This window comes from Stenella coeruleoalba, assembly GCF_951394435.1.
Source record: "Stenella coeruleoalba genome assembly, chromosome: 1".
NCBI lineage: Eukaryota > Metazoa > Chordata > Mammalia > Artiodactyla > Delphinidae > Stenella > Stenella coeruleoalba.
The window spans coordinates 681623-707087 of record NC_137169.1 but is presented as its reverse complement, the minus strand read 5'-3'; the positions used below and the strand labels follow the sequence as shown (position 1 = coordinate 707087).

Here is a 25465-nt window from a genome sequence, read left to right as displayed (position 1 = left end):
TGTTTTATTGTTTTTGGTGAACAACTGTTAGCAGGACAAAGAAAAAAGGGCAGGATACAAACTCTGGGAGTGTGACCATGGAGCAAAGGCTTCCTTGGGCAGTGGCTGGAGGCCTGGGTCGAACTGTCCTCCATGCTGGGGTGCCTGGTCCAGGAGGGGAAGGTGCCTAGGTTCCCCTGACATCATTTCAGAATTGTTAAAACGCACTGTCTCAGATAAAATGCAAGAAAGATTCTGCTATAAAGGTTTTTTTTTAATTTATTTATTTTATGTATTTGTTTTTGGCTGCGTTGGGTCTTCGTTGCTGCGTGTGGGCTTTCTCTAGTTGCGGCGAGCGGGGGCTATTCTTCATTGGGGTGCGCGGGCTTCTCACTGCAGTGGCTTCTCTTGTCGCGAAGCATGGGTTCTAGGCGCGCGGGCTTCAGTAGTTGTAGCTCGCGGGCTTCCGTAGTTGCAGCTCGCGGGCTCTAGAGTGCAGGCTCGGTAGTTGTGGCGCACGGGCTTAGTTGCTCCTCGGCCTGTGGGATCTTCCTGGACCAGGGCTCAAACCCGTGTCCCCTGCATTGGCAGGTGGATTCTTAACCACTGTGCCACCAGGGAAGCCCTACTATAAAGTTTTGGATACTTTTTATACATTTCCTTTTGAAATTCTTGACTACAAGTAACTAACTCACTGATCACCACAAGTAACTCACTGAGCCCTGAACTGCAGTTCGCGGCCCCAGCCCCACCTGTGCGCGCCCAGGGGTGGGCAGACACCACCATTAATTAACTGACCCTCTGGCCAAGACCTAAAGGAGAAATTTTATTAATTTTAAAATAATGTGAAGAGGGACTTCCCTGGTGGCACAGTGGTTAAGAATCCACCTGCCGATGCAGGGGACACAGGTTTGAGCCTTGGTTCGGGAAGATCCCACATGCCGCGGAGCAACTAAGCCCGCGAGCCACAACTACTGAGCCCGTGTGCCACAACTACTGAAGCCCGCGCGCAAGAGCAGCCATCGCAACGAGAAGCCCGCGCACCACAACGAAGAGTAGCCCCTGCTCGCCGCAGCTAGAGAAAGTCCGCGCGCAGCAATGAAGACCCAACGCAGCCAAAAATAAAAAATAATAAAAATAAAAAACAAAATTATTAAAATAATGTGAAGAAAAATATGTGAAAGTTTGACCAAAAAGTAGGCTTTAAGCAGAGCCCATTAGCTGTACCCTTGCTCCTGAAAATATCACCTCACACCGGTCAGAATGGGCATCATCAGAAAATCTACAAACAGCAAATGCTGGAGAGGGTGTGGAGAAAAGGGAACCCTCTTGCGCTGTTGGTGGGAATGTAAATTGATACAGCCACTATGGAGAACAGTATGGAGGTTCCTTAAAAAACTAAACATAGAACTACAGCAATCCCACTACTGGGCATATACCTTGAGAAAACCATAATTCAAAAAGAGTCATGTACCGCAATGTTCATTGCAGCTCTATTTACAATAGCCAGGACATGGAAGCAACCTAAGGGTCCATCGACAGATGAATGGATAAAGAAGATGTGGCACATATATACAATGGAATATTAGCCATAAAAAGAAACGAAATTGACTCATTTGTAGTGAGGTGGATGGACCTAGAGTCTGTCATACAGAGTGAAGTAAGTCAGAAAGAGAAAAACAGATATCATATATTAATGCATATATGTGGAACCTAGAAAAATGGTACAGATGAACCGGTTTGCAGGGCAGAAATTGAGACAGAGATGTGGAGAACAAACGTATGGACACCAAGGGGGGAAAGGGGCAGTGGGGTGGGGGTGGGGGTTGATGAATTGGGCGATTGGGATTGACATGTATACACTGATGTGTATAAAATTGATGACTAAGAATCTGCTGTATAAAAAATTAAATTAAAATTTTTTTTAAAAAACAGAAAATAAAAAATAAAATAAGCTACAAGGACATATTGCACAACACAGGGAATATAGGCTATATTTTATAGGAACTGTAAATGGAGCATAACCTTTAAAAATTGTGAATCATTATATTGCACACCTGTAACATAACATTGCACACCAACTATACTTCAATTTAAAAAAGAAAACAACACTAACATTCTGAGATTTCCTCTCTCCCGGTAATTAAATCACCATAAAAAGACAGATAATATGTCAATCTGACGTTGAAAGAGAAGCAGGAGGAGATACATATACAAAAAAAAAAAAGCCCATTAGCTGTACCCTTGCCCCTTAAAATCATGTTAAAAAGTAAGCGGGGAGGAGAACCGGTCTGGGCAGGTGCTCCGCAGCAGTTGCGACCATCCCAGCGCAGCCCGCCGCTCACCTGGGCCGAGGTCACGCCCCCAGGCGGAGCTCCACACAGCTTGGCCAATCAGCGCCCTCTCCAGGGGCGTGGCCTCGGGGTCCAGGTGCCCCTAGAGCTCCTCTGATGCTAGGATGCTGGGAAGACACACTCCCTCTATCTTTCCTCTTCTAAAGGAGGCGTGTTGAGGCTGGAATTTCTGTCCCTTGAAACCAAAACTCGGAGGGCGGCCCCTTAGGGACTTATAGGTCCACGAACTGGTCGCCCCTCCTGGGCCGCGGTGGTACGGCCCGGAAGGTACCAAGGGGAGGACGGAGGGGGTCGCCGTCTGGGCTGAAGTGGTACGCCAGAGGATATCGCGAGGGGGCGCCATCGCTCCCCCCCCCCCCCCCATCTGGGCGGAGGTGTCAAGGGGGAAAACCGCGAGGGGCGCCAGCCGAGGTGGTACGGCCCGGAAGGTACCAAGGCCACGGGGATCGCCTTCGCCCCACCCCCGCCTGGGCTGAAGTGGTACAGCCCGAAGGGTGCCAAGGGGATGACGATGGGGGTCGCCGTCACCCAGGATCACCACCCCCGCCTGGGCTGAAGTGCTACGGCCAGGAGGGTGCCAAGGGGACGACAGCGGGGGAGAATCAACCAGTAGCGTGGCCCCTCCACCGGCTCAGCAGCGGCGGCAGAGAAGCCCAGACGCTCAGGACAAAGCGGAAGGAGTCCCGCGGGCCAGCGGGGAGCCGTGGCTGGCTTCCGGCGCGTCACTTCCAGCTCATGGCTTCCGGGGCCGGTAGCGGCACTTCCGCCCCGCTTCGCCCCGCCCCCGTCCCCGCCCCACCGCCCGCAGGGATCGGGGTTGGGGGGGGGGGTCTGTTTGGGGCCCGCCCACCGGGCCCGACCCGCAGGCTTTCGCTAGGGGAGCCGCAGTCGCCGAGACGTGGGCGGGTCGCCGTGTGGAGGCGGGGGCGACGGGGCCCCGGTGACCGCGTCCTTCGCCCCGGCGCGCTGAAACTCCGCCCGGATGCGGCTGCGGGTCCCGGTGCATGTCCCCGAGGCTGCGGGGCCCGCGCGGCGTCTAGCCCGGGGACTTCTCGGTGGGTGAAGCGCTGAATTAAGCTGGCGGGGTGGGTCGCCTGCGGGGGTCGCCCTTTGCGTCTGGGCCGAAGTTCCCCCCACTAGCCACCTCCCTTCCCCGGCCCAGGACCCTCTGCGGGCGCGGCCGCTGAGCCACCCCAGGGCCTTGGCACGCGCGCGCCTGGGCGTCCGACGCCGCCGGGGGGCACAGTCCCTCGCGCCTTCACGACCGGTCCGCTCCTTCAGCGTCCACCGCATGGAGTTCCCGCCCCACCTCGCAGGTGTCCGCTCGGACCCCAGGCCTCCACGGCCGGCGCCGCGTTCCCGTCCCGGGTCCGCACGGCGCCTGAGGCGGGGCGGCTGGGCACAGGTGCGGCGGGGCTTTGGGGTCTCCGGAGCGGGTGGGGGGAGCCGCGCCCGGGTCGTGGGGGTGGGCTGTCAGAGGCGGGATGGGGGGGGCACAGGGTCGGGTGTCCTTGCGTTTTAGCCCCCCCTCCCGCCGATGCCCCCCCGAAGTGGGGCATGGCCTCCGAGCGGCAGGTGCAACCGCTTCCGAAAGAACCGGGTAAAGATGCTCCGTCCGATCCGGAACCAAAGGGCGCGATCGCCCGCAAATTCATTGCAGTTGGTGTCTTTCTATGCAGGATTTTAGAAAACTGGAAATTATATAATGACTAACATCCTGCCGGGCGCTGGTCCTAGCGGACTGTTACTTTGTAAATTGGAGTGGGAAACTCCCAGTCAGGCCCAGAGCTAAGACTTCATTGTAGTCCTCAGGTGACTTTCCTGTAGCGGGTTTTACGGGGCCTGTGGGGTCCAGGCAGTGCCCCCGCCCCACCGCCCCAAGCTCATCTTCTGAAGCCTTGAGGACCTTGCTCACCTACTGCTGCTGTATAAAAAAGAGAGGAAAAAAAAAAGCTATTTAGAGGCAGACTCTTTGTTTAGTGGCTTAAAGTTCTTTGTTTTTTAGTAGAGTGCAATGTACTTTACCAAAAATCTTTAAACTTGTAAGTAACATTGTAAAGCAGAATAAAACAATATTAAACAGCATGAAAAGGAACATTAAGGGAGGGAATAGGAAAGTTTTTACATTACAGAAGTCCATTTTCTTTTTAAAGTTTTTTTTTTAAATTGAAGTACAGTTGATTTACAATGTTGTGTTAGTTTCTGGTGTACAGCAGTGATTCAGTTATACACACACATTCTTTTTCAGATTCTTTTCCATTCCATTACAGGTTATTACAAGATATTGATTGTAGTTCCCTGTGCTATATACAGGTCCTTGTTGTTAAGAAATCCATGTTCAGTGCACATAAATTAGAAAATGAAGAGGAGCCCAAACGCAAACGAAATGTGAAGGACCTGAGATTCTGCTCCCAGAGCTGGCCACAGTTGGTAACTTCGCCTGTGTGCTTCTGAACCATTTGTACTTTTTAAACGGGAACATACTGTGCAGAGGGCTTGTAACTCTGCTCTCACTTAATCTATGACAAATCTATTTTTGTCAAAACTTGCAGGGCTACAGTGTCCCATTATGTGACAGGGTTCGTTACAAATTTCTTATCTGACACTTGGCTAGTGTCAGCTTCTTAGTCTTAAAAACAAAGCTTTTTAACATCCTTGTATGTACAATCTTGGGCCTTTGTTGGATTATTTCTTTAGGATAAATCCCTGGAGGTGGAATTTCTGAATTAGTGTATAAAATTTGTAGACTTTAAGTATATTTTGTCTAAACTGCCCTGCTGACAATTTGAACCAACCTAGATTTCCTCACCAGGCATTTGAGAACATCTTGAGTTGTTTGTTGGAGAACAGGGACTCTTGACCCCAGGCTGACAGGCCCTAAAATTTAAGGGTCTACGGAACTGGATGGGAAAGTTGACATCTTCATTTTCGCTAACCTCCACGCAAACTTCCCTTCGGTGGAGAATGTGCCGTGGTGGTCCTGCCCCCCCCCCCCGTTTCAGAACCAGGCACCCTCCCCGTGGGTCGTGAGCCCTCGCTGCAGGGCTGGCGGAGGCTGGGCCATTCAGGCCGTGGGAGAGGGGGCTCAGCACCTGCACGTGACGGAAGTGTCACAGGTGTGCTTCTCGCTACGTGTCGCTGACCTGGTTTCCTTTCAGTCCCACGTGTGAACCCTCTTCTGAAGACAGCTCTAGGCAGGAGTAAAGTTAAGAGTCAACCCTGGCCTCGTGAGCCACCTACTCCGTGCTGGGTGGAAAAGGCTACGTTTCGGTTCTTGTTATTTGTGCTATAATCTGAGAGGGCAATAATTCAGACCTTTGTCACCAAGGGCCTGGGCGGGGAGCAGTGCCCCACGAGCCCTGCGTTCAGCCCTGTCCGCCCTGTTTCCAGGCCGACCTGGAAGGTGGGGTCAGTTTTTCGTTGTCAGATTGGGGCCGCTGACCTTCGGTCTTTCGCAGGATGAGAATTGCTTCTCGTGGAGGCACCTGGAGTCACGGGGGCTGAGAAAGAAGAACGGGCGGTGGAAACACGAGCCGGAGCTGGGGAGGGCAGCTGGGGTCTCCGCGGGGCTGGGTGAGCCACACCTGCTGGGCTCTGGGCCGCTGACACCTGGCCGCTGCCGGCCTCCATGTGCGATGCCCAGCGCAGCCGCGCGGGGCTTCGCCGCAGCCAGGAGCGGGCCTTCTGCTCAGGATCGGCGCTGCGGCCGGTAACCAGTGGTAAGTGCTGCGGTCACGTGCCCGCCCACCATCCGGGCAGAGAGGGCCTGGCCGGCCGTCAGCCGTGGCTATTGCAGGACGTTTCTCGTCCTCACTCCTGGGCCAAGTCTACAGCACACGTTCATTCTCCGATGGGTGGCCGGTCGCACTTCCCAGCCGTCATGACGGGCACTCCCACTCTGGACGCTCTCGCAGGACTTCCCTGGGGGAACCTCGAGAGTGGAAGTGCTGATGTGTAGGGTGCGCAGGCGCGTAGCTCTCAAGAGGCTGCCACGCCATTTCCGCAAGTGCTCGTACCAGCCGCCCCGTAGCCGTGTCTGGGGGCCTCTGGATCCACACCTTCCAGCAGCTCTGGGTGTTGTCAGACCTGATGGTTTTTGGCAGTGGGGGTGGGTGGTGTGTCCAGCTCCCTGACCGCTGGTGAGGTCGACCCCCGTGGTTGGACGTGACCTTGCCTCCCTCCCCGCATTCTCACCTTCTGTAGCCCCTCCCCTCGAGGCCGGCCTTCTAATGAGCTCCGAACAGCAAACCAGCAAACGAGAAGGGGACGAGGTTACAAAAAGACTCGGGCCTCCTCGGGCGCTTTCTCTCAGCCGTTCCAATGCAGGCCAGGTGCCGGCTGCGGGCGGCCCCGCGGAGGGGTCTTCCCCCAACAGCTGGCCGGGGGTTGCGCGTGTGGGCTTGGAAGCAGGCGCCCCGGCCTTCGGGTGAGGCCTCGGCCCCTCCTGCCATCGTGACGGCCAACTGCCCAGCACAGCTGCTGCCAGAGTCCCGACCACAAAAGCTTGCGGGGTCGTAGGTGTGTCATTGCTCTGTGCCGCCGGGTGTGCGGTGCCGCGTTACACGGCGCTGGAGGGCTGATAAGCATCCTCTCTCGTGCTTATCGGCCGTTTGGAAACGCTCTCCTGCGCTGGTGCTTTTGCCCACATTTCCTATTAAGTTGTAGGAATCCGTTCCCTCTCCTTTGTCACGTCCTAACTGCCTCCTCCAGGTTGTCGCTTTGTCATTTAGTGTGTTCGTGTTACAAGACGTTATAGTGCGTTTCGATGGCACAGAAGCTCTTAGTTTAGCCAACACAGTCTGTTTTATTTATATTTTCCTTTATGGGCATTGGTTTAAGATATTCGTTTTCAGGAGTTTGCTGCTGGTCCAGTGGTCAGGACTCAGCGCTTTCACTGCTGGGCCCGGGTTCAATCCCTGGTCGGGGAACTGAGATCCTGCAAGCTGTGTGGTGCGGGCAGAAAAAAAAAGACACTCTTTTCCTATACCAGAATCAGCAATATATTCTCTTACATTCTCCTCTAAACGTAAGGGTTTACACAGCTGCATTTCACAGACAGGCTGCGCAGGTCCAAGCCCTGAACTGTGGCCAGAGGCCGTTTCCCCACTTCATGTGTCTCACACGGGTGACAGCGTCCCTCCGCAAGGGTTGTTGTGAAGATTCATTGAGTTAATATGTGTGAGATGCTCGGTCAGACCCTACCTGCTTCCTAGGAAGTGCTCTGTGGGTGTTGCTAATCGTTATTTGTCTAGAATTGTGAGATCAGGGTCCAGTTTGTTTTCTCTGGTGTGGATAACGGCCATCCTAGCATCAGCGACAGTGGCCTCCCTTCTCCAACGAGCCACAGCCCCACTCTGTCTTGGACCAGAATTCTGCTTGTGCGGAGTCTCTGGGCCTCCGTTCCAATTTGTTTACTTGTTTCTGCGCCGATATAGCACGTGACCTGGAATCCTCCTATCTGGATAGGCGCCTCCCCCTTCTCCTCCTTCTTCAAGGAAGTTTCCTGTCTTCTCCCCTTTGGACCTCCATCGAGTGCCCTTTGTTACTAACACGTACCTTGTAGGGATACACTTTGAGACTAAATATTCTGTTATTTCTAAATTTTCACCCAGCCCGAGTCGATTGTTAGTGTGATCATGGGCATGGTCGCCAAACGGAGATTTTCTAATTGCATCAGTCATCTGACTTTGTAACAGAAGGAAGTGCTTTCTCCTTTCCCCGTTTAGTGATCGTGGTGGATGTGTGGCTTCTAACCCTTTGCTATTATTTACTTTCTCTCTCAAACTGCATCCCTCACGCTGGCCCCTGTGTCCTTCTGATAAGTCCCCATCACCCTAGGAGCCCTCCCTCTCCTTCTGACCCAGTTCCTGCCCCAGCCCTGGCATCAGCCGTTCCTCCAAGGAGGCTGGTTCAGCCCAGCAGAGAATGAGGCTTAGGAGCCGGCTGTGCTGCTGGGGGCGTCCTTGCCTCCAGGCCTCCCGGGGGGGGGGGGGCAGCGGCCTGCACAGGCGTCCTGCGGCCACCCCTCCTTCCCCGCAGCGCACACCCTTGTCTGCCGCACCTCGCCTGCCTGGGGTGTCGTCTGGAGCCTGCGCGTGTTCTCCGCGCCGCTGGCGCAGTTACTGGCCGGCTTCCTGCCCTTCGCTCTTCAGTGGGATGACGTTGTTCACCCGAGTGGTGGTTTGGTTCGGGTAGTTCTGTCTGTATTGCACGTTAGAGATTTTTGGTTTTAGAGATGTCATTGATTTGATCATTTTTGGTTCCAGAGGGCGTGAATGTTGAAAAGGTGCGTGGCGTTGGCAGGATCTGCGCGTTGTGGATGCTGTAATGGTCTGCAGCCCCTGGCCTGGTGTCCTCTGTCGTCCATCCTCCTTCCTCGGCTTTCGACGCCTGCGTTTTCTCACCGTCAGATCTGCACCTGTGGCAGGGAAACTGCAGCGGTGCCGGGTTCAGCGCCTCAGGTCAGGGAGACGTGGTGTCTGTCTCGTTCCTGGTGGTTCCCACTTTGGTGGCTCCGTGGAGGGGCATCCGCTCGTTTCTCCGGGGGGTAAAGTTGTGATTGACCCTGGTCACCAGTTAACACCTCGCAGGGAAATAGTCGGAGGACACCGTAGTTTCATTCAGCAGTGGGACGTTTCCTCTCTAGTCTTGCCATGTTTTCATCCCGCTGATTTATTCCTGACAGTTTCTTCGTCTGTTTGTCTGCACGACTGCATCCTGTCCATCTGTCCCTCCTGGAGCAGCCAGGAGGCAGTTTCTCCCCCACTGGCAGCCTGCGGGCCAGGTGGTCTCTGATCTTTGATCCTCACCTGTCCTCAGGCTGAGTCGTGGAAGCTTTTCCCCAGGCGCCTTGCCTCTCCTTCTGGTGGCTGGGCTGTGGATGGGGCCGCTTTGGCCCTTGTGGGCTGTGTCCAGAAGCAGGACCCCCGGTCACGTTGGTGGCTGCATCCTTGATGCCCGCCACCTCGAGCTCCCCGTGTGCTTCTGGGGGCCTTCGGAGCCTCCACGTCAAGTCCTGTCCTGAGTCGGATCTTCTTGGGAGCCCGGGGCCCCTGGTGAGATTTCCACTTCTGCCACCCTGGTCTTGATCCCCAGGGACCCTGTTCTGGTGACTTTCAAAGCAGCACGTCCTGCTTGCCGGTGGGCACTCGGCTCCCCCTGCCCCGTCTCCTGCCTTGGCTCAGCTCCCAGGGCACTGAAGGGTGACCAGAAGCTCGGGCTGCTCAGCTGCTTTCTCCGTCAAGGCCTCTCCTTGGGGCCCTGATTTCTGTCCTCAAGGTCTGTCCCGTGCCTGTTGAATTCCCCAGAGAAGGGTCTTCTGGCGTCCGGCCTGGAGGGCCACCCGCCCTGGTCTCTGCTTTCCCTGCCACCTCGGCCTCCATCACAGCCCAGGGGGCCTCGTTCACTGCCTGGTCTCCGCCGCTTCTCTGTAGTGGCCCCTCCTTATTCCAGCCCCCCGGCCCCACCCCCGGAGCCGCTGGAGGAGCCCTCCAGGCCTCAGACCCCCATCGCCTGACGGAGCAAAAGCAAGCAAACAATTAGGAACCCTGGTGTGACTTGGGGAGTCTTGTCCAGAAGGAGCAAGACAGGACCGTCCATTCCCAAGTTGATTTCATCTGTTTGTTTGTTTGGGGGCTGGGCCACGCGGCTTGCGGGATCTTAGTTCCCCGACCAGGGATTGCACCCCGGGCCACTGCGGTGAGAGCGCAGAGTCCCAACCAGTGGGCCGCCAGGGAAGTCCCGTGATTTCACTTTTTAAGACATTCAAAGCCCTTGTTCTGACTCCAGAGGCATTTGGACTCCTTCCGGAAACTACACACACGGAGGCTGCCGACCCCTCCTGCTGCACGCGAAAGCGGGGGGGTCTGCCTGTCCCTTGGCTGTCGCGTCCTCGGTCACCAGGCTGGGTGGGCTGCTTGTGGGCTGTCGATGGTCAGGAAGAGGTCACGCGCTGGAGGGAGCCTGAGCATCCGTCCTGGGCTCCCTGGGCCCTGCTCTGGACGCAGTGGACAGCAGTGCTGGTCTGTGATGGAGCGCCTGCTGCCTTCCAGTCCGGAACCTGCGGCAGGACACAGAAAGCTCCTGGCGCCACCTGAGACCAGGTCACCAAGGGCAGACGGTCCGGGAGGCTCTGGTCTGAACAGGCATCTGTCTCCCCAGGTGCTGCCTGGCTCTTTTTCATGTATAAATCCTCAGCTTTCGGAACGGCCTAGAAAACAGCGCGACGCCCGCCATGCTTGCCCGCTTGCGTCCCCTGTCCTTGCGGCCCAACCCGGACCCCCCCCCCCCGCCCCCAGCTTGAGTTCCCAGTTCTTTGCTCTTAACAGCACTTTTTGTGCTTTTATTTCTAATGACATGTTGTGTCTGGACACACTTAAGTGCACTGGTGGCGCTGTGTCGTGTGTCTCCTTCCGCGACTCGGCCTCAGCATTTCCGACGGCTGTAAGGTTTGCCCATCACCCATCGCCCGTGTGCGGCTTCCCTCTGCCCGCTGTGGGCGTCCATCCCCACCCGCTGCCATCTGCGTCCCTGTCGACAGGCGCCTAGGTTCTGTTTGGCTTTTGTTTTGCTGCTGGCAAAAAAGTGCCGCGTTGACCCCATCTGACGGACGCTCTGTCCCCGTGCCATCCCGGCCACGGGCTCTGCTGACTCTTTCTTACGTTCCCTGTCACTTGCGGTGACTCCTGAAAGGTCCATCCCCACCGTTTCGGTCTGAATCTGTTTGCGTCTGTGCTGCCAGCCGCTTTCAGCCTGGGACAGTCGGGAGGCACTGGAGCCTCGTGTGCTGGGTGGGCGGGGGTGTGTGTGTGATGGATTCTGCTTCTTCAGAGGCCGCCAACACCCTCCACCCTCGGGGCAGATGGGGCAGAACCTCCAGGGCGGGTAAGGGTACAGCCCAGCACGATGACCTCGGGGGTCGTGGGTGCCCCGTGGGCGCAGACCCAGCAGAAACACAAGGAACGACCTGCACAGGACGGACGTGGCGGACGGTCTGGGGCCCGGTGTGGTCAGCAGTGGGGATGAGTCCCTTGTGGCTTGTTCATCCAGTGAAATACCACACCGTCACCAGGTGAGCGGCAGCTGTGGAACTGCACGGACCGTCTTTGTTTCAAAGCAGCTTCTTGTTGAGGAAGGAGAGCGGGCGCCCCAGGGCCTCGGGGCTCAGCGGCGGCGCTCTGGCGTCGGGCCAGAGCTCCTTGAGCTGCAGAGAAGGAGGCGGAGGCCCGGCTGGCGGTGCTGCCTGGGAAGCTGTGCGTTTCCCAGACGGAAACCGAGTGGAGAGAGTCGGGGGAAGCGCCTGCACCTTGCCTCCAGCCTCGTTCTGTGACGAGAGAGAGGAAGGGCGATGGGACCCTCCCCGGGGGCTTCTGGAGCGTCACCTCGCCAACAGGTTTGCTTTTGGGGCCTCAGCGGTGGCGTCGGGGCTTGTGTGACAAACACCGGGTCTGGGGCCCTGAAGAGAGGGGCTTGGTGCCATCGGTGGGCCTGACGGGGGCTCCCTTGAGAGGCAGAGCCCCCGCGGCCAGTGGGAGCTGTGCCCTGGGGGGGCCCGGCTGCAGGGCTGGGCATCCAGACGGGGTCAGCCAGGGGCCCGGGGGTGGGGCGCCATCTCTCTGCTCTCGGGGATCCCGAGCTACACACGGGCTTTGTTCCTGTGTTTTCCGTCCACCCGCAGCTGCGCCCCTGTTCCCAGCTGGGGGGCAGCACGGGCTCCCCATACCCCTGCTGGGCCACAGCCGGTCCAGCCCACGGAGGTGCAGCTCCCAGCAGGGTGTGGCCCAGAGAGGACGGCGGGACCGGGCTGGGAAGAGGAAGGAGGACGGGGCGTTAGCGGAGATCTGGCCCCGTCAGCGCCCAGAGGGCTCGAAGGGCTCGTGTGTATCGCGGGGGCAGTGGGGGCCCACGGGAGGACCACGTGCATTCGTCGTGGTCTGGGGTGCGTTTGGGGAGCTGCCCTGGTGTCCCGAGGGTCGGGGTGCATGTCAGGCCTGGGTGCCCACCGGGACCTGGTGCTGCTGAGCTTGTGGGGTGACCGAGAGCACTGGGTGGACACGGGGAGCTGGGGGGCTGCTCAGCCAGGAGCCTGGCTTCAGGTGGGGTCAGGGAGTCACAAGTCCGTCTGGGTCATGCATGCCTGGAAGTTAGGTTAAAGCACGACGGGCGCCCCCCGAATGTCAGCATCGGAGGGATGAGGACATAGGCAGCCAGATTGGCTGCCTAGAGGTGGGGGCAGGGGGCTGGGAACTGCAGTTTGGTGTCACTGAGGAGGAGTGGCCAGGGCTCCTGAGCTGGGCAGGTGGTGTCACCGGGATGCTGCTTAAAGCCAGAACTGGGATTTCCCTGGCAGTCCAGTGGTTAGGACTCAGCGCTTTCACCACCAAGGGCACGCATTCAATCCCTGGTCGGGGAACTAAGATCCCACAAGCTGCGTGGCGTGGCCAAAAAAATAAATTAAAAAAAAGAAGGGCCGGAACTTGAAGCGTTCACCCACCAGCAAACGGGAGAGACCGGGTCGGACTTCGCCTGTGATCTGAGGGAGTGAGGGGTCTTTCTTGAGAAGTCGTGGCCACAGGCCTGAGCGCCAAGCAGGTGTGGGTCTGTTGAGGGAGGATCACCCTCTCCTGGGCACCTGCAGAGGCAGTGCCCATGCCCGCTCCAAGGCCCGCCCGCCCTCAAGCCCAGGAGGAGGTCCCCTGGCCGAGGATCTGTGCACGCGAACAGCCCCCTCGAGCCAGCGGGCCGCTGACCCGCTGAGAGGCTGAGGGTCATACTGTCAGGGCTTGGGTGATGAACTGTTGGACCGTGAAAGAGAGGATGCAAAGAAGGAATCGAAAGTTGAGAGAAACAGGCCAGTTTGAAACGGTAACAAATAGAACTCGAAGAACGCAGGGGTTGGAACTCAAAACCCGATGGAGGGACAGAAACTCAGAGTCTCTGACGGGGCAGGTCAACCCTCCCACAAAGGACAACTCAGAACACTGGATGAAATATTAAGAAGTTGGGTGAGGGCGTGGGAGAGCCAGCCTGGTGGGAAGAGCTCCGGGCGAGGGGGCCCCTTCCTCAGCGGCTCTGGTTGGTCCCACGGTGGGTGGGAAGGTGCATAGCACTTGTGACAGCTTCCAGGGTGGGGGCGGAGAGCCCAGGCCTCAGCCGAGCTGCTGGAGGGCAGCCTGGAGGATGAGCTCGAGGCTGGGCCGGTGCTTGGGGGGTGCGGGGTGCCCTGGGGGTGGGGCGGGGCTGGAAGAGGCAGGGGTTGGCAGGTACTGTAGAAGGAGTTCCGGCGGGATCGGCTGGAGGGTCAGGTGTGTGAGGAGGGAACGGAGGCTGGTAAAGGCTTTGGTCTCAGAAACTTATTGGAAGACAAGTCCGAGCTGTTGGGGCGCCCGCTCCTTTGGGGCTGGAAACAAGGCCAGGACCCCGAGTTTGCGTCTTGAAAACTCTAAGTGGGTGATTAAACTCGGCAGGACCTTAGCCGCTCACGCAACGCCGTCCTTTCCTTCCCACTCCAGCCCGCGCCCCGCCCAGTGCCACCTGCATGGCCGCTGCCTCCGTCCCCGCGTCCCTGCCCTGCGCTGCCCGCCGCCCCTGAGATGTCGGCATCCGCTAAGCCCGCGGCCCTGGCAGAGCTGGCTCCGGGCCCCGGTGAGAAGCCGGGGGGACGGCCGCTCCTGGCCTGGGGCCCCGTGTTTGGCCACCGGAGTGAGAAGATCGCATTTGGCCAGAGCGAAGGTGGCCCCGACGAGCAGGTGCTCACGGTCACCGTCACCGAGACAACCGTCATCGAGGCGGACCTGGGCGTGTGGGGTGCCCGCGCCCTCATCTACCTCACACTCTGGTTCTTCTTCAGCTTCTGCACCCTGTTTCTCAACAAGTACATCCTGTCCCTTCTGGAAGGGGAGCCCAGCATGCTAGGTACCCCACCGGGCGCTGGCGGCGGGATGGAGCTCCCGGCGGGGCGGAGCCCCTCTGCTCAGCTGGCGCCCCCCGCCCCCGTCTCCTCCTCCAGGGGCCGTGCAGATGCTGTCAACCACGCTCATCGGCTGTGTTAAAATATTTGTTCCCTGCTGTTTGTATCAGCACAAAACCCGGCTTTCTTACCCTCCCAACTTCATCATGACCATGTTGTTCGTGGGTCTCATGAGGTAAGCAGCTAACGTTCCTGGTTGAGGGACTGAGTTTTTTACACGTAAAACACTTCCCCCTGGCTGACTGTTACCATCAGGTGATCCTGGGAGGGAGGGGGCCGGGCGGGGGCGGGGCAGACGTGCACACCCTCTGGGCTCCTACCAGGTCTGCCCCGTGGCTGCAGAGGCACCAACTCATCCCTGTGACGCTGTTGACTGTCTTAGGTTTGCAACAGTGGTTTTGGGTCTGGTCAGCCTGAAAAATGTGGCGGTGTCCTTTGCTGAGACGGTGAAGAGCTCGGCCCCCATCTTCACTGTGATCCTGTCCCGGACCGTCCTGGGGGAGCACACCGGTGAGCAGCCTCCAACGCCCGGGCGTGCCAGCTCCTCCGGGGGCCGCTCCCACCCACGTCACCCTGGAGCTCAGCTCCCTCCACTTCCCTCCTTGTCGTTTCTTAGCCTCAGAGGCCCGGGATGGTAGGAGCTGGGTGAAGGAGTGACAGGCAGGTAACCTCGGTGCCATTTCTGTCCCAGGAATCTGCCAGGCGCCCCGGCCCCTCCTCCGCACCCCCTCCTGCCCTCCACTGTGGCTCCCCAAAGCTCAGCACAGGGGACTTGTTACAAATTTCCCACCTGGGCTGCGGGCACGCGCTGCCAGCTGCCCACGTCCCGGACTTTCCCGCCAACCGTTTAGAGAGTGTGGTTCCGTGAAGACAAGCAGAGTGCAGACTCGTGGACGTGACACGTCGTGTTTGACCCCGGGGGTGGGGGGCGCTCACAGAGGGAGACACGTGCTTGCTTCAACTAGTAAAATGACAAAAAGGTAAAACAAGGCGGCACCTGCCTCAGGGAGAGAGGAGGATGGGGACGGACGGGGCGCAGCCAGGCTTCTCGCAGACGTGCCCTTGGAGCCGCACAAACGCTTAGGTGATGGTAAAACAGCATCAGATCAAAGTGTAAAAGCGATTCCTAAAATCGTACTCGGCAGGAAACAGCCTGAGCGCACGTCAAGCTTCACCATGCAGAAAGGATTTATCTCAAGGGCCTTAAAAGCATCACACTTTGGGCTCCAGCTGCGGTGGGTACGTGCGTAGAAAACCAGCTGTCTTGCTGAGAACAATTAGGAAATCTTGATAAAATTTAGCAAAAAAAAGTCTGTTGGGGAGGCGTTGGAGAATGATGAAGGTGCCAGGACTTGAGGGACCCCAAGGTTTGGGGTCCCCAGAGGAGTGACGCCCTGTGGGTCAGCCCCGGCAGAGCCCCGAGTCCACGAAGGCGCCTGCCCCCTGGACGGCCTCCCAGCCATGGCCCCTGCGTGAGGTCCGCCATCCAGCAGAGGCCTCCTTCTGTGGTGATGCTCTCAGCCTCAGGCCACGTGGGCCTGTGGGTTTGCTGTGTGGACAGCGCTGTCCTCGGCGGGGGTGGGGGCTACGGTCATCTGAGGGCTGCATCTCTGCTCCTTTTTGCTGAACACGAGAGGCTAGTCCCTTCATCTGCTTTGAATTTCAAGATAAATGGAATGCTGTGTCTGAAATCAAAGCGGCGGCACCACATGAAGCTGGATGCCCTGTGTGCAGAGTGACGTGATTTTCTGTTGCACCGAATGGTCTTAGCCTTACCTTCACGTCAAGGCTGTTGGTTAGATTTCAGAACGAAGGCTGGAGCGCTGGACACTCTGAGGGTCTGGGGCCTCCCTCCTCTCCCAGCCTTCCCTGGAGACCACCCTTCACCCAACTCGTTTTGCAGATGAGGGTTCGGGGTCGGGGGGTGGGGTGCAGGGAACAGGGCTTGGAGCTGGTGGCTCTGGCTGCCGTGCCCCTGGCACCTGGCTCTGGAGCGGGTGACAGGAGGCATGTGCTATATTTTCCGTCCAGCGAGAAGAATCAAACAAAGTGAGTGTGCAGAGCACTCCTGGGGCGGGGTGGGGGGTAGCCCGGCCCGCTGGGGGGCGCTGCAGCCCGGCCCCTGTGTGCTGTCGCTCCGCAGGGCTGCTGGTCAACCTCTCGCTCATCCCTGTCATGGGCGGCCTGGCGCTGTGCACGGCCACTGAGATGAGCTTCAACTTCCTGGGGTTTTCGGCCGCCTTGTCCACCAACATCATGGACTGGTGAGTCCCGTGCCGCGTGGGGTTCCGTGTCCCGCAGGACGGGGGATAGATGTCACACCCCAGTGGCGGCTGAGCCGTCTTGCTGACACCTCTGCACAGCCTGCTGTCTCAGCGTCACCACTTCTGAGAAAAGAGAGGAAACAGCAGCAACACGGTATCCAAGGGTTTCTTGTTGCCATTACTTCCAAAGAGAAACAGGCCCATCTGGAGGGTTTGAATTTGAATAATACAGCTGAAAAATGAAAAATCACCTTTCATTTCATTTCTCACACTTTGCTGTGTTTCCTTCAGCCTTTCCCAGAAACACAGTCCAGCTCACGTCGTAGTTTGCATATCGCCTGTTAACTCCGAGCACAGGATGGTCTCCAGAAGCCTCCTCGCTCACCTGCAGACGCTGCAGACCTCGTGACTTAGATCTGCAGGAAACATCTTCACACGGGTTTCCCTCTAGGTTTCTGACGGGCCTGCAGCGTAAACCCCCGGGGGGGGACAGGGCCTGTAAACCTGTGCAGCAGGCTTGTTGCTCTGGTTTAAGCCCCCTTGGCCAGAGCTGCTGTGCACCCAGCGTCCAGGGAGCAGCGTCGTTCTTCAGAATGCTGAGCCCTCTGGCTCCAGGGAAGCTGGACGCTGTCTGGTCTTCCCATTGGCCACGGCGGGCCTTCCCGGCCAGCAGTTTTGTCTCTGTTTTTTTCCCAGGGTCTTCCTGTGCTCACACTGTCTGTTCCGTGGCCGCTGCCGAGCAGAGCTGGGTAACCTCAGGCATGTCCTCAGCCTCTGAGACCTCAGGTTACCCATCTGTGAAAGGGGCAGCTCAGCCCGGCTCACAGCAGACGCCAGGGCCATCCCCAAGGAGCTGCCGTGTGTCCCTGTTTCTGGAGGACAGGGCGCTTCGGCCGTGTGAGGTACCATCTGACCTCTCGTAACCTCTTCTTTTCTTTATTCTAGTTTGCAGAACGTTTTCTCCAAAAAGCTCCTCAGCGGGGACAAATATAGGTTCTCGTAAGTGTCGCTGCTCCATGGAGACCAGACCACCCTGTGCCCTGACCCCTCCCGTTTCATGGTGCCTTTAAAAGAACCTCGTTGAAACTTGGGAGAAAACCCCACCTGTTTCCAACTGCCCCTGGCCGGCTCGTTTGAGGCTGCCTGTCACTGTCCCGTGGCCGGTGGGTCGCCTGTCAGGCCCGGCCGTCCGTTATCATCTGGGAGGAGATAGATTAACTGGGGCACCCCGGTTCCGCGGAGGGCGAGGGCGGGGTGAGGCGGGGAGAGGATCAGGCGCCTGTCCCCGCAGGGCCGCGGAGCTGCAGTTCTACACCAGTGCAGCAGCCGTGGCCATGCTCGTCCCGGCCTGGATCTTCTTCATGGTGAGTCCAGCCCTGGTGCCTTCCCAGGTCAGGGCGAGCCCCGGGCGCCGGGCGTGCTGAATACACAGAGGCCGCCACGCGCCCAGGGGGGTGGGGGGGACCGAGCGAAGCAAACCCGTGCGGGTCCTGTGTGGGTCCGGTGCCCACGGGGGCCAAACCTCAGCCAGCGGTTCCCGGAAACGTTGCTGTGAGCGTTTTTAGGTGCACTTTTCTGTTGTTTTTTGGCTGCACCTCAGGGCTTGTGGGATGTTAGTTCCCCGACCAGGGATTGCACCCGGGCCACGGCAGTGAAAGCGCTGAGTTTTAACCACTGGACCGCCAGTGAATTCCTGCACTTGTTTTTTTTTTTAATTTATTTGTTTATTTATTTTTGGCTGTGTTGGGTCGTCGTTGCTGCACATGGGCTTTCTCTAGTTGTGGCGAGCAGGGGCCACTCTTCGTTGTGGTGCGTGGGCTTCTCATTGCAGTGGCTTCTCTTGTTGTGGAGCACGGGCTCTAGGCGCGTGGGCTTCAGTAGTTGCGGCACGTGGGCTCAGTAGTTGTGGCACACGGGCTCAGTAGTTGTGGCTTGCGGGCTCTAGGGCACAGGCTCAGTAGTTGTGGCACACGGACTTAGTTGCCCTGCGGCATGTGGGATCTTCCCGGACCAGGGCTCGAACCCGTGTCCCCTGCATTGGCAGGCGGATTCTTAACCACTGCGCCACCAGGGAAGTCCCCCTGCACTTGTTTTTTATTACTACTGTTATTTAAAAACATTGTGACCACTGTTGAACAAGTCCCAGGGCAGAAGCTTATGAAACAGAGAGCAGTATGTCCCCCAGCCCCTCCCAGGCCCGCTCCTGGTGGAGCTGCTTCCCAGACGTGTCTGCGTGGGCACAAACACGCTCCTGTGCTCACGCGTGTCGTGGGATCCCGTCGGTCCTACAGAAGCACAGGTGCGCGTCTACGCACACCTCTCTTTTTAACACACGTGGAACTGGGCTGTCCTGTCCTACGGCCGGGCTCCAGCGTTGCGCTGGCCCCTGGGCTGGGGTCTGGGTGTCAGCACCGCGGGCGTCCCTCTGGCTCTGGCGCAGGACTTGCCGGTGATCGGGAGGAACGCGAGGAGCTTCCGCTACAGCCAGGACGTGCTGCTTCTGCTGCTGGCGGACGGCGTCCTCTTCCACCTGCAGAGCGTCACAGCCTACGCCCTCATGGGGAGGATCTCTCCCGTGACCTTCAGGTAAGGACCGCACCTCCCAAGAGGTGAGGTGCCTCCAGGTCACGTGCAGAGGGGAACGCTTGCCATCTAGACGTTTTATAAGAGGTGTTCGTGGTTGTGGAATCACAAATGTAGCGATCGCTGTGGTCACAGGTCGTAATTACTAGGCCGTTCTGTATTGGTGCCGTTTGAAACGTGAACAGGAAAGTCTGTGAAACAGATCTTTAGGGGAATCCCCACTGGGATTTTGTGCAGAAGCAGAAATCCTTGGAGTGGTGTGAGTGTACTTCTGCCCGAAACAGCACTGTCCGTGGAATCTCCCGGGATGACGGATTGTCCCGCTTCTGGGCCGCCCAGGGTGGGAGCCGCAGGCCACGTGTGCTGCTGAGCGCCTGGGGCGTGCCAAGTGCCACGAGGAACCAACGTCTGACATTTCTCTAACTTTAATCAGTTCACACGAGCAGCCACACGTGGCCGTCGGCTCCCTGCTGGTAACTTAGCACTGAGCTCAGGTCTCACAGGCTTCTTCTCTGTAACTGGGCGGACTTAGCGAAAGCGAAAGCGTGATTTGACACCGGAGCATTTTCAGTAACAAATAGAAAGGAGTCGGCTGAGGTTGCCAGCAGGCCTGGAAATCCATGCAGTGATGTCAGCGGGTCTGCCCGTCAAGTTGTCGTAGAAGCCAACGGGCCTTTGTCCTTTAACTTCAGAACTGTCACTGGAGAGCGGAATTGTACCCAGGAGTGATGGCAGCAGGTGCGTCGCTGCCCTTGGGCCTCCCGGGGTGCACGCACCCTCTGCCCGAGTCCTGGAGGGGAGCTGCCTGCCGATTGCTGAGGTCTCCTGACGCTCTCGCTGTCACCGTCTGTCACACGGTCCTGTTTCCATTTAGGGCCAGGAATTATAGCCACATACCCCTGAAACTTTGTTTTTCAGTGATTGTTAGTTGACGGTTCAAAAAAGGCAGAAAACAGAAGACCAGTTCTTTTTATTTTATTAAAAAAATTTTTTTTGGCTGCTGTACGGGATATGGGATCTAGTTCCCCGACCAGGGACCAAACCTGGGCCCCCTGCATTGGAAGTGCGGAGTCTTAACCACTGGACCACGAGGACAGTCCCCAAACCAGTTCTTTTTAAAGAAAATAGCTTTAGGTAGAAAAGTACAAAAATTAAGTTTAAATTGTCCTCAATGGCAGCCCAGGAGACAAGCCCTGTCGTGTTCACTTTGTCTTCATGAGGTCCCAGCAGTGGCTGAGCAGGGCTGTGTCACTTCCCAGATACTCTCCCTAATGATCGGTTCTCTCAGGCGCTCTCAGAGGAACCTTCCTCGTTCTGTGGAGAGCACGCTGCAGTAGTGAGGGATCAAATGTCATGATAGCTATAATGTACTTAGAAATATTTCCGTCAAAAAAAGGACGAAGCAAAATAAGGCAAAACGCTGAGTGTGAAGATGGGACTCGGCTTTTTGTTGGAAGTGTCGCTACTTCTCGGTGACCTTTTTCCTAGTAGGAAGGACCCCAGCATGAAAGAGTGGGGTTAGCGGAGACGCCTTCGGCCCCCGCCGACGTCCCCGCTGTCCTCTCCCGCAGTGTCGCCAGCACCGTCAAGCACGCCCTGTCCGTCTGGCTCAGCGTCATCGTTTTCGGCAACAGGGTCACCAGCCTGTCAGCCGTGGGCACCGTGCTGGTGACAGCCGGAGTCCTGCTCTACAACAAGGCCAAGCAGCAGCAGCGGGAGGCCATGCAGAGCCTGGCTGCGGCCACCAGCCAGTCCCCAGACAGCAGCCCTGAGCCGCTGCTCCCCCCGGACCCCCGGCCACACCACTGAGCCCCGGAGCCTCAGGGGCGCAGCGCACCATGCCGCTCCTTGCCAGTGGGGGACCCCCTTCGCCTCTCCTGCTCCCTGGATGGCAGGCGTGGGGCCTCTGGCTCCACGGGTCACAGTCCGGGTGTGGGAGGTGCGGGTGGGCAGCCTTTCCCGCTCTTTCCTGGGACGTTCGGTCAGAGCTGTGGGAGCTCGAATCGGGGTCCCAGATGTCAGCCCCTGGGGCACAGACCACAGCTGCCACTGAGCCGTTGCCGAGCCACGTGACAACCTCCTCCTGGCGGCCTCTGCGCACCCCCTGCAGCCAGGCCAGGCCCCGATTCCTCTGTGGGTGACGACCACTGGGGACAGCTGTGAAGCCGGGGCTGCAGCCAGGTGCCAGCGGCTGCCCTCCCCACTTGTAGCCGGCGGAGAGAACCCGCTTCCCCACGCCAGCCGTCGGCGGCCACCCGAGGTACGTCCGGCTCCTCGGCTGTCAGGGAGTCTGTCCGCTGCCCAGACACGGAGGCCACGGCATCGGGGCACTGAGCGGAGAGGGGACAGCTGGGGTGCAGAGACCGGCATTCCCTGCTCCCGAGGATGGAGTGTCCGGCCCCGGCGTCCCGCCCTCCTGCCCGAGGCCGAGCTGCCCGCATCAGCACCACTTAGGGAAGGTCACTCACGGAGCGAAGGCGGCCCCACCCCTTTCCGTGCCTGCTGCGCCGAGCTCCTCACCTGAAGGTCCAGCCCTCACCTGCGGCCGGGGCTCCCCAGAGGCCCAGACGTGGTTTCCAGCCCGAGGCTGCGGGCAGCCCCCCGCGGTGTTTGGCTCAGGGAGGGGGCTTCTGTCCCTTCTGCTCCCCTGGGTGAGAGGCAGGCTGTTCGGAGCGCCCCTGGGGAGCACCCGTCCCCACTCAACTGGTCAGGAGCCTTGCCTTGTCTCATCAACGAGGCTTTTAGGGTTTTCCCTCGTGAATGATGAGCAGGACGAGTGTGGAATATTTACTGTTTTTGTTATGCTGCGTTTAAAATGACAGTGTAGGTTTTTAAAAGGAAACACAGGCATAGGTGGCTTATGGAACGCATCGTGTATGCCAGGTAAACCACAGTCGGACCCACGGCCTGGCCCGGCCCGCCTCCTCCAGAGCAGACAGACGGACAGCCAGCCAGGTGTTTGAGGCCTGTGGTGGGCTGAGGCGCCACCCCTCGCTTCACCTCTTGCCTCGCAGCCCGTTGGGATTTCTGATCGGGACGCAGCCCCCTCCCTCCCACCAGGCTAGAGCTCTGGGGCTTGTCAGGTGCAGCCCTACTCGGGGCCGCGGGCTGGCCACCTGGCCATCTCCAGCCAGCCTGCGGACAGAGCCACCCGAAGGCACAAATCGTTCCCTGAGTCTCAGGCAGCATTCCCAGCTGTTCGGGGCCTGGGCTCCCTGATTGCTTCTCTGGTTTTCCCGTTGGCTTCTCAGCTGGAAAATAAAAAGAGCCCCTCCTGGAGAGCAGATCTCTTGGAAACAAAGAGCAATAACTATATCTCATTAAGTTCCGCTAACTTTAAAAATCTTGTAATGATGATGGATTAAAATGAGGCCTTTTAAACTACAAACAACCTTTTTACGAAGCTGACCTCCTGCTCCAGAGGACGGCGGGTCACACGCACCTTCGCTGTGCAGGGGTTGCTCGTGTGACTTTCCCAGGTTTCATCCCTTTCCTCTTTTTCTGCTTCCCCCCAAAACCAAACTAAAGAGGATTCTTTGGCGGTAGCTGGGGTGGCGGCTGGTGCACTGATCTGTGAGGACCAGCGAGAAAGCACCGTTTCCCTGGGGCTGCTGCCTCTGCCCTCAGACTGTGGCCACTGTGCCCACGGCTGATGGGGAGACGTGAACAGAAGGGGTGCATCTGTGGTTGCCCACGGCAGACTGTCATCTGAGTGTTATCAGGTGCCAGCCGCCTGTGTCCGAGTGTTGTTAGGGACCTGGGTCCCTGCCTCCTGTGGACGTGCCCCTCCCTCCACTCTCATCCTGTTTTGATTTTCTAGATATTAGGACCAAGAAAGATTTTCCTAAATTATTAGTAGATGAGGCAGTTTCTAGCAAAGCTGCTTTTGAGACTTCTCCTCATCCCGGGTGGGAGGCCACAAACCATGTGCTGCAGCTGCGTTCTGTCTGCAGCCCCCCCCCCAAGTCGCCCACACGTTGGGCGTTTCCGCAGCCTGGCAGTGGCATTTGTTTAATAACCGTACAGACATGTTTTTTAATTAACTTTGTTTAGTGGTTTTTTAGTATGTTCTTTTCACTGAACCATCGCAGGTGTGCTCGTACCAGTGTTGACACCGGGTGTTGTGTGTTACATTGGGTCCCTTCCTCCTATGTCTTTGGTCGTCATCCGTGCCTTTGTAAACAAACTCTTGAACCAGGCTTCTGAATCTGGTCATCTGCTTACTTACATTGATACGTAGAGATGTAGTATCCACACTTCTCTGGCTTTCAAGGAAATTTCCACTACTGAGTGGCATAAAAAAGGCTTTTTTAGAAAAGAATTCTGATAGTCATAATTTCCTGCATATCAGCATTAAAATCATATGCCTTGGAAAGCTGAGAATACTCTTGCACAATCCAAAATGTGTCTTTAATTTGTGAATCAAACGGTAAAAAATTGCTGCACGAGGAATGTCATCCATATGGAGCCACGCTCGTCACCAGCCCTTGAAATACTTTCCCCAAACTGGTGGGCTTTCCCTCCTGTGCGGCGCTGACTGTCCCATGGACGGTCATTTATAGACGGGCCAGAGGGGATCAAAGAAATGCAACATGTCTTTTTACATCTGTCCAGGGGGTGTGCTTCCTGATGCCTGAAAGTATTTTCACTGTTCCCCTGGGTTGGAAAAATTAAACAAAGATGTTATTACAGGTAGAAACTCTCCTCTCTTTTTGCCTTTGACCAACATTGTGCTAAGGGCTCTGTTTTTCTCCAAAACACGTACATGCCCTGGTTGGGACCTCTTTGTTTTCTTAGTTTATAAATAAGAACGTCCCAGCTCCCCTGAAGAGTCTGCCTATTTCTCTATCCTGGCTGAGGGGCCGAGAGCAGAGTCATGAGGTTGTGCTGACCATCGCTTGGCGTACTCGCCCTGCAGCTCAGGGTGTAGAACATTCCAGTTTGCTGTCTCTGTAGTACCTCCTCCTCTCCTCCTGAGGGCTGAGATTCTGAGTCTGGTGGCCACTGGGTCCATGCCTAGATGTCCAAACTGGGTTGGAAACTGTTCTAATTGGCAAAGTCTTTGGTGTTTTGGGCTTTTTTTCCAGTTTTCATCAGAGGAAAACTGGCGTTCAGCTGATGTGCTGTTTCTAGACTGCAGATGTGTGAGTAGCTGCACCCGCCCAGGGCGGTGTTGGGGGCACCACGTTGCAGAGGGCCACAGTGAGAGTGACTTTCCCACACTGAAAGACTTGAAAATTATATCAATAATTGTCTATATCAGAACCAAATTATATGTGCTTTATACCAAACAAAACTGCGGAGAACTCAAAGTACATTGTGCAAAATGTCTGTAGTGATTTGTATTTCACTTATTTCAGTATTTATGTGACTAGATGAATTCTTTCTAGAAAATGGTGGTTAAATAGCTGAGTCACTGCTAATTCTGCTATGGTAATGCATCGATGCTGTACAGTGAATCCTGTGGACGCCCCCTGGTTATTTTTGTCTAGGTTAAGCCACCATGGTAGCAACTATCTAGGACTCTTGTTCTGCGAAAGTAAAATAAATGTTCAGCGTGTACTGTTTTCTTCCTTGTGTAACTAACTCTCCAGTGTTCGCGCTACTGAAATGAACAAGGGTGGGTTCTTATTGCCTTCACCCCTTTTCAGCGTGAAGGGAGTAAAAAAAATTGGTTTTTTCCTGTCACCAAAAACTCAGGAAGCAAAACAAGCGCTTGGATACAGAAAGTAAACATTTCTTTCCGGGAAGAGAAAGAATTCCAATTCCACCGCCCTTTCTGTGCCCCCATTTCCTGTCACATTTTTCTACATTTTCCATTTCAGGTCCAGTGAATGTGGGTATTCGTTTACCGTTCTCTTTCCTGAGGTTCTCGAGGTTGAACTGCCAGTTTTCTGTGACCACCAAGGTCCGCAGAGTAACTGGAGCCAGGGAAGAGAACTTCATTCTGAGAGCCGCACCTCACGATGAGGGAGTGCACGGACTTTGAGGGCCCCCCTCCCCCGCCTCAGCACAGCTTAAAACCCCGTGGCAACCGCTCTCCCCGCCCCGGTCCGGCGGGAGGTCTTCCGTAGGCAAGATTCGGAGTCCACCGCGCCACCGCCGGGGTCGCGGTCACGGGGACTGGGAGAAAGGGCGCAACACCGGGCACCCGACCAGGCCAGGCCCGGACTTCCGACGAACCCGAGCTGCCAGCAGGGACTCGCCCCGCCCCGGCACCCCGGGTGTCGTCAGCAGTCGGCGCCGAGGCCCGTAATAACGCGCTAGCGCGCGCCCGGCACTCTGCGCAGGTCTAGTGTCGGCGGCGGGGAGGGGGG

The 25465-nt window shown here is 57.2% G+C and overlaps 1 protein-coding gene across 2 annotated transcripts; it reads left to right on the top strand.

The window, feature by feature from the left end:
- The first annotated feature begins 3252 nt into the window (after positions 1-3252).
- SLC35E2B (solute carrier family 35 member E2B) lies at positions 3253-25371 on the top strand. 2 transcript variants are annotated; one of them, XM_079933421.1, is made up of 9 exons: positions 3253-3388; positions 13844-14246; positions 14341-14476; positions 14684-14811; positions 16445-16565; positions 17511-17564; positions 17857-17929; positions 19006-19151; positions 20720-25371. In XM_079933421.1, the coding sequence occupies exons 2-9, from the start codon at positions 13925-13927 to the stop codon at positions 20955-20957; spliced, it is 1218 nt and encodes a 405-aa protein (XP_079789547.1). In that variant the 5' UTR covers positions 3253-3388; positions 13844-13924; the 3' UTR covers positions 20958-25371. The 2 variants fall into 2 exon arrangements, with proteins under 2 accessions (XP_079789547.1, XP_079789548.1); XM_079933422.1 differs by lacking the exon at positions 3253-3388 and adding an exon at positions 12149-12270.
- Positions 25372-25465: the final 94 nt, after the last annotated feature.

Bases quoted from the DNA above. Each gene is read 5' to 3' on its own strand.
- SLC35E2B (XM_079933421.1), top strand. From the start codon at position 13,925: ATGTCGGCATCCGCTAAGCCCGCGGCCCTGGCAGAGCTGGCTCCGGGC. The intron at 14,477-14,683 runs GTAAGCAGCTAA...TGACTGTCTTAG, and splicing joins TTGTTCGTGGGTCTCATGAG to GTTTGCAACAGTGGTTTTGG. The intron at 16,566-17,510 runs GTGAGTCCCGTG...TCTTTATTCTAG, and splicing joins TCCACCAACATCATGGACTG to TTTGCAGAACGTTTTCTCCA.